This window comes from Scomber scombrus, chromosome 6, assembly GCF_963691925.1.
Source record: "Scomber scombrus chromosome 6, fScoSco1.1, whole genome shotgun sequence".
In the NCBI taxonomy this organism is placed as follows: domain Eukaryota; kingdom Metazoa; phylum Chordata; class Actinopteri; order Scombriformes; family Scombridae; genus Scomber; species Scomber scombrus.
Window position 1 is genome coordinate 1,979,750 of NC_084975.1, and position 6,785 is coordinate 1,986,534.

Sequence of the window (6,785 nt, forward strand, 5' to 3'; positions counted from 1 at the left end):
AGTATGTGTGTAACAGTGTGTGTGTGTAGTGTGTGTGTAACAGTGTGTAGTATGTGTGTAACAGTGTGTGTGTGTGTTGCTCCTGCAGTATGTGTGTAGTATGTGTGTAACAGTGTGTGTGTGTGTAGTATGTGTGTAACAGTGTGTAGTATGTGTGTAACAGTGTGTAGTATGTGTGTAACAGTGTGTGTGTGTGTAGTATGTGTGTAACAGTGTGTGTGTGTGTTGCTCCTGCAGTATGTGTGTAACAGTGTGTGTGTGTAGTGTGTGTGTAACAGTGTGTAGTATGTGTGTAACAGTGTGTGTGTGTAGTGTGTGTGTAACAGTGTGTGTGTGTAGTGTGTGTGTAACAGTGTGTGTGTGTAGTATGTGTGTAACAGTGTGTGTGTGTGTTGCTCCTGCAGTATGTGTGTAGTGTGTGTGTAACAGTGTGTAGTATGTGTGTAACAGTGTGTGTGTGTGTTGCTCCTGCAGTGTGTGTGTAGTATGTGTGTAACAGTGTGTGTGTGTGTAGTATGTGTGTAACAGTGTGTGTGTGTGTTGCTCCTGCAGAGCCTGATGCTGCAGATCGCTGCCAGCTGGATCGAGCAGGAAACCGCCGACCTGGCCGCCGCGAAGGAAACCTACCTGGCCGAGCTTTGCCCCACCCCCGACCTGAGCGGAGACCACGCAGCTCTCGTGGTAAAATACACATGCATGAAACTTCACTAAGATTTAAAGCAGTGGGTGTCAAACATAAGGCACGAGGGCCAGAATGGGCCGCCAAAGGGTCCGATCCGGCCCACTGTTCAAAGTATGAAGATTACAGAATAATAAGTCACATTTTTCCTTCCTTCCTTCCTTCCTTCCTTCCTTCCTTCCACCCTTCCTTCCTATCTTCTTTTCCTTCCTTCCTTCCTTCCTTCCTTCCTTCCTTCCTTCCTTCCTTCCTTTTCTTCCTTCCTTCCTTCCTTCCTTCCTTCCTTCCACCCTTCCTTCCTTCCTTCCTACCTTCCTTCCTTCTTTCCTTCCTTTCTTCTTTCCCTCCTTCCACCGTTCCTTCCTTCCTTCCTTCTTTCCTTCCTTTCTTCTTTCCCTCCTTCCACCGTTCTTTCCTTCCTTCCTTCCTTCCTTACTTCCCTCCTTCCACACTTCCTTCCAACCTTTCTTCCTATCTTCTTTTCCTTCCTTCCTTCCTTCCTTCCTTCCTTCCTTCCTTCCTTCCTTCCTTCCTTCCTTCCTTCCTTCCTTTTTAATCCATATTCAATTATTATATGTTATATTTTCATTTCTTACGTAAACTAGAACCTGATATTATGCAAAGAAAAATCTGAGCAAATCATTACAGCAAGATAAACACACTTTAATGTTCATTTTAACTCCTGATTGTTGGTTTAAGACAGAAAAACAGAGGAACTGATTATGTAAACTTTTTTTTTACAGGAAATCTGCAAAAAGATTTCCCATGCTCTGGACAAGATCGATGAGGACAGATACGACGCTGAGGCCAAAGTGGGAAAGACAGACAAAGAGGTAGAAACATCTCTCAGTTATAGACGCTGTAGTTTAATAAGTATGTGATGTTTGGGAAACCTACAGAGCCGAGGTTTGATTCTGACATGGCTCCGTTCAAGCGAAGCTCGGGTTTTTTTTGTTGCTGTCGCTGTCGCAATTATATGACATCACACAATACATGCTAGATGCCTGAGCAACCTGTCCGATTGGTCATTAATGTGGCCCAGTCTGGACCAGGCGGGGAGCTCCGGTCCTCTGAAATGAGGCCAACATGGAAGTAACTTAAAACTGCATTCTATCAAAAGGCCACCAGGGGGCGACCGTTTTGGTGTCAAAAGGACTTCCGTCTCTATACAAGTCAATGGAGAATTCACCAACTTCTCACTTGATTTCTAACCTCAGTAAACGTTTTCAAAATGTGTTTATGGTCTCAATCGCTAGTTTAAAGCCTTCTTCAATGCAGTATGATGTTCATTTGGGACATTTTGGCCTCCCTGATTTTATATGTGACGATAAAGCAGGGTATGCATTAGGGCGTGGCTACGTCGTGATTGACAGGTTGATTGGTTCACAGGTTCAGGAGGGCGCCTCATGCTCCTCCTGATGCCCATATAAGTAGAATCCGTGTTTTTATTTTTCCCAGCATGCATCTGAAATTTTCAAGATGGCGCTGCTCAGATCCGATACTATTGGCCTCCGAGCAGCAGTCCACAAACCAATGGGTGACGTCACGGATGTTACGTCCATTATATATACAGTCTATGGTTTGGACACTTGCTAAAAACATTGTTCGGATTTGAGAAGGAATCAGATTTGCGAGGTGAAGCTGAGGGTAGAGGAGCCGGTCGGAGTGAAAGAAAACATCATGAATTATCTGTAAACTAAACTCAGTGATGATGTTTCTCTCTGTGTGTGTTTGACCAGATTGAGGATCTGAAGATGAAGGTAGTAGAGTTTGCCGGAGTGAAGAAGCCGGCTCTGAAGAAGGTGCGCATGTCTGCTGACACCATGCTGCAGGCTCTGCTGGGATCCAAACACAAGGTCACCATGGATCTGAGGTCCAACCTGAAGCAGGTCAAGAAGGAGGTCAAAGAGGAGGTGAGTCTCAGCCACATGCTCATGCTTTATCGTTACGTATTCAGCTCAGTGACTAATAAAGGTTGGCAAGATGAGCGATTCAAATATATGTTAAAAACTAGTTTTAAAAGCAGCATCAGGTTTGTTAAAATGTACAAAGTGAGAAAGAAAGAAAGAAAGAAAGAAAGAAAGAAAGAAAGAAAGAAAGAAAGAAAGAAAGAAGGAAAGAAAGAAAGACAGAGAAAGGTTGAAGGAGAGACAGAAAGAAAGAACAAGAAGTAGGAGGAAAGGTAAACGAAAGAAAGAATAGAGAAAGAGGAGAAAGAAAGAACGATAAAGGACTAAGGAGAGAAAGAAAGGAAGGGAGAAAAGAAAGAAAAGAGAAAGTAAGAACAAGAAATAGGAAGAAAGGACGGAAGAAAAGAAAGACAGAGAAAGGATGAAGAAGAGAAAGAAAGAAAGAAAGAACAAGAAATAGGAGGTAAGAAAGAAAGAAATGAAAGAAAGAAAGAAAGAAAGAGAAAGAAAGAGGAGAAAGAAAGAAAGAAAGAAAGAAAGAAAGAAAGAAAGAAAGAAAGAAAGAAAGAAAGAAAGAAAGAAAGAAAGAAAGAAAGAAAGAACGAAAGAAAGAAAGAAGAAGTAGGAGGAAAGAAAGAAAGAAAGAAAGAAAAGAAAGACAAAGGATGAAGAAGAGAAAGAAAGAAAGAAAGAAAGAACAAGAAGTAGGAGGAAGGAAAGGAAGGAAGAAAGAAAAAAAGAAAGAAAGGAATGGGTCCACAAAAAAAGAATGTGTGCAAGTTATTCATACTTTTATTTTCACATTTTAACCCTTTAAATTTAAACTGAACCACATGGACCCTAATACACTGTAACCCTGATGTAAATGACCAGATGTAATACACAGATCAACCACTAGGGGGCTTTTTATTTCAGTGTTGTCAATCAGTGAAACACAATTTTAAAGTCTGGATTCACATTTTAACCCTTTTTAAATTTAAATAAACCACATGGACACTAAATCAGCTGATGTTGGTCACGTGACCTGAGTCCTCTTCTCTCTGCAGGCGGCCGACGCAGGCGACTGGCGTAAGAACATCGAGGACAAAGCCGACAGGAAGAAGATGTTCGAGACTTCCTAAAGACTTTCAAATAATTAAACTCTCGGGTTTCACAGCTTCCTCTCCTCCTCTTCTTCTTCTTCACTGTCACATCTCACCTTTTTTCATGCAACTGGAAAAAACGTGTTAAACTCATTAAATTTATTTTTTGGAATAATGAAAAACGATCTCACGCTGCAGTTTGTTTCCAGGTGTTTGGAAGTTGAGATCTCGCTGCTTTTATATTCAACACTGTTTATTAGACGACTTAAACCTTTATTTATCTTCTCTTATTGATATTAACCTTCCTGTCGTCCTCCCGGGTCTAATTGACCCCGTCTGTTTTGTCTGTTCCTTCCTTCCTTCCTTCCTTCCTTCCTTCCTTCCTTCCTTCCTTCCTTCCTTCCTTCCTTCCTTCCTTCTTTCCGTCTGTCCTCCCACCCTCCTTCTCTCTTTCATTCCTTCCTCTCTCTTTCCTCCCTTCCCTCCTTCCTTCCTCTCTCCTTTCCTTCCTTCTTCTTCCTCCCCTTCCTTCTTCCTTCCCTCCTTCCTTCCTTTCCTTCCTTTCCTTCCTCCCTTCCTTCTTTCCTCCATCCCTTCGTTCTTTCCTCTGTCCTTTTTTCCTTCCTTCCTCCCTTCCTCTTTTCCTTTCTTCCTCCTCCTCCCTCTCCCTCCTTCCTTCTTTCCTCCCTCCCTACTATTCCTTCCATCCTTCCTTCTTTCCTCCATCCTTCCTTCCTTCCTCCCTTCCTTCTTTCTTTTCCTCCCTTCCTTCCTTCCCTTCTTCCTTCCCTCCTTCTTCCTTCCTTACTCCCTTCCTTTCCTTCCCTTCTTCCTTCCCTCCTTCCTTACTCCCTTCCTTTCCTTCCCTTCTTCCTTCCCTCCTTCCTTCCCTCCTTCCTTACTCCCTCCTTTCCTTCCTTCATCCTCCTTTCCTTCCTTCTTCCTCCCTTCCTTCCTCCCTTTCTTCCTTCTTCCCCCCTTCGTTCCTTGACTCGAGGACAACAGGAGGGTTAAACTGAAACTGAGATTTTTTACATTTAGTAAAAAGATAAATTAGAAAGCAGAAACAGCTGTTTGCAGAAGAGTCAGAAATCACTTTACCTTCAATTTAAATGTCAAATTACAGATTTCCTCTTTCAAATTAGTCAAATAAAGTAGATGTTGTTCAGTGTTACAGTCTCTTTAGTGCTAAAGTCAGTATGAAAAGGAGGAATGATAATTTAATATAATTTATCTTCATATAATCCACCAGATGTCAGTAGAGAGCCTATTTTTTTTATTTCCTTCCTTTACATCATTTCTCTTTTAGCCTTTTAGTTTTTTATAAATTTGGCTTCTTGCTGAATATTTCCATTCTGGGGTTTAACATCTCCGTCACGCTTGGTGCCACGAAGCAACACGAAGCTCTACGAACGGTGAGTTAAAGTCATTTTCTTCTTCTGTTTTTAAAAGTAAGCATTGCATGAAGTGTTGCCTGCCATTTAAACTGTTGATGTTCTCTTTAATTACTAAAAACAAACAAACATATTTCTATAGTTATAATATCCCAGAATCTTTAATTTGTCAATCTAATCTATAATATTCTTTAATTACTCTAACCGGTAATAATAGTTTCTTCTGCTTTCTGTGGCACCAAAATCTGAAGCTTCATATTAAATAAAAGCAAAATCCAATTTTAAATGTATTAAGTCAGTTTTATTCATATAACCCAATATTACAATCTACACAGCAATACAACATCTGTTCTTAGACTCTTTATTTGAATATGGTAAAACTTCCTTTAACCCTTTGTAGTTCACACAAAGAAAGTGCTTTTTAAATAATCATGTCAGGAAAGAAGGAAGGAAGATGAAAAAATAAAAGTCAACATCAAAAATGTCTCCAGCAGGATCTCTGATGTCAGCAGTGATTTTTGTTATTCTTCATTTATACACTAAAGCACAACCTGTAACTATAGCAACCATAGAACAACCTGTATCTATAGCAACCATTGAACAAGCTGTATCTATAGCAACCATAGAACAACCTGTATCTATAGCAACCATAGAACAACCTGTATCTATAGCAACCATTGAACAACCTGTATCTATAGCAACCATAGAACAACCTGTATCTATAGCAACCATAGAACAACCTGTATCTATAGCAACCATAACACAACCTGTATCTATAGCAACCATAGAACAACCTGTATCTATAGCAACCATAGAACAACCTGTATCTATAGCAACCATAACACAACCTGTATCTATAGCAACCATAGAACAACCTGTATCTATAGCAACCATAGAACAACCTGTATCTATAGCAACCATAACACAACCTGTATCTATAGCAACCATAGAACAACCTGTATCTATAGCAACCATAACACAACCTGTATCTATAGCAACCATAGAACAACCTGTATCTATAGCAACCATAGAACAACCTGTATCTATAGCAACCATAGAACAACCTGTATCTATAGCAACCATAACACAACCTGTATCTATAGCAACCATAGAACAACCTATATCTATAGCAACCATAACATAACCTGTATCTATAGCAACCATAGAACAACCTGTATCTATAGCAACCATAACATAACCTGTATCTATAGCAAACCATAGAACAACCTGTATCTATAGCAACCATAGAACAACTGTATCTATAGCAACCATAACACAACCTGTATCTATAGCAACCATAGAAACAAACTGTATCTATAGCAACCCATAACACAACCTATATATCTATAGCAACCATAGAACAACCTGATGGTCTGTCTGTGCATTACATACCTCATACAAGTGGTTCTATGAAAGTTGCTGCAAGCTTCATTAAATTATGATATGTTATACTTGTGTGAAGTCAAAGTAAAAAAAAAATCACTTGTTAAACTAAAATTAATCCAGTTTAATCTGTTTAATCTTATATTCAGAGCATTTAATAACTTTAAACTGGTTTCTTTATTCAGACGTTGCTCTAATGAAGAATAACTTTTTATCAGTTAATTAACATTTTTATGTTGCTTACATCAATGTTTTCCTTAAATGAACAGAGTTTATTCTAAAACCGAGTCTAAATTTAGTTTTATAAATTCAGGTCAAGTTTATTTTAAATGATTTG

At 39.6% G+C, this 6,785-nt stretch overlaps 1 protein-coding gene across 1 annotated transcript in view; it reads left to right on the forward strand.

The window, feature by feature from the left end:
* LOC133981692 (troponin I, fast skeletal muscle-like) overlaps positions 1 to 3,847 on the forward strand; it is a 17,464-nt gene extending 13,617 nt beyond the window's left edge. Inside the window, exons 6-9 of the mRNA XM_062420511.1 lie at positions 553 to 681; positions 1,423 to 1,512; positions 2,419 to 2,592; positions 3,636 to 3,847. Of these exons, the coding sequence (XP_062276495.1) occupies positions 553 to 681; positions 1,423 to 1,512; positions 2,419 to 2,592; positions 3,636 to 3,710 (468 nt within the window). The 3' untranslated portion in view covers positions 3,711 to 3,847. The remainder of the gene's footprint in view (positions 1 to 552; positions 682 to 1,422; positions 1,513 to 2,418; positions 2,593 to 3,635) is intronic.
* Positions 3,848 to 6,785: the final 2,938 nt, after the last annotated feature.